General features: G+C 68.5%; 1 protein-coding gene across 1 annotated transcript in view; it reads left to right on the plus strand.

Annotated features, from left to right (window-relative positions):
* Positions 1 to 346: 346 nt before the first annotated feature.
* Gcdh (glutaryl-CoA dehydrogenase) overlaps positions 347 to 796 on the plus strand; it is a 7,485-nt gene continuing 7,035 nt past the window's right edge. The window contains exons 1-2 of the mRNA XM_013034251.1: positions 347 to 556; positions 644 to 679. Of these exons, the coding sequence (XP_012889705.1) occupies positions 466 to 556; positions 644 to 679 (127 nt within the window). The 5' untranslated portion in view covers positions 347 to 465. The remainder of the gene's footprint in view (positions 557 to 643; positions 680 to 796) is intronic.

Consider the following 796-nt stretch of genomic DNA (forward strand, 5'->3'; position numbering starts at 1 on the left):
TCTCATTTCCGGTGCCTCAAGCTTTCTCACTTAACGCTGAGATCCTTCCGCACACTCCCCCACCAACTGGTTGATTAAATGCGGGTCCGGCCCCCGCCAGCACCAATCAGAGCAGGGATGCAGCTGACCAATCAGATCGGCGTATTCGCATTCCGCCCCTTTCCTGGTTTGCTTCTTAAAGGGGCTAAGGTACCTAGGCCTACGCCTGCGACTTCCGCCGACCGGGACTCCGTAGCCCCTTTAAATGGCGGGACCAGAGAGGAGCGGGTCCTGGAAAGAACCAATGAGAAGCCCCATGCTGCCTCCGTCCCGCCCCCCTCCGCTGCGTCCCGAGCTCGAGCCGTTCTCCGCCGCGCCTGAGGCACCAGGTTAGAGAGCGCGGTGGGGCCCGGCGCCGGCTGGGAGCCCCGGGATCCCGACACCCGCTTCTCTAGGTCGCCGGCGGTTGCATCGCCCGCTGACGGCATGGCCCTGAGCAGGATCTCCGTGCGGCTGCTGAGCCGCCGGCCCGGCCTCCGCGTCCTGCGCGCGTGGGGCTCGGCGCCGGCGCCCACCGGTCAGTGCGGGACCTTGGTTGCGGTGGATGGGGAGCCGCTGGGGGTCGGGCACTTTCCAGGGGTGACTTTCCTGTGTGCGTTTGCAGAGAAGGGCGGGAAGAGCCAGAGCCAAGCGGCCAAATGTAAGGATCCCCGCCGGACCCCGTGCGGGACGGGGGAGGCCGTGCGGGACGGGGGGAGGCCGTGCGGGACGGGGGAGGCCGTGCGGGACGGGGGAGGCCGTGCGGGACGGGGGGAGG

This window comes from Dipodomys ordii, unplaced genomic scaffold (genome assembly GCF_000151885.1).
Source record: "Dipodomys ordii isolate 6190 unplaced genomic scaffold, Dord_2.0 Scaffold184, whole genome shotgun sequence".
Lineage (NCBI taxonomy): Eukaryota > Metazoa > Chordata > Mammalia > Rodentia > Heteromyidae > Dipodomys > Dipodomys ordii.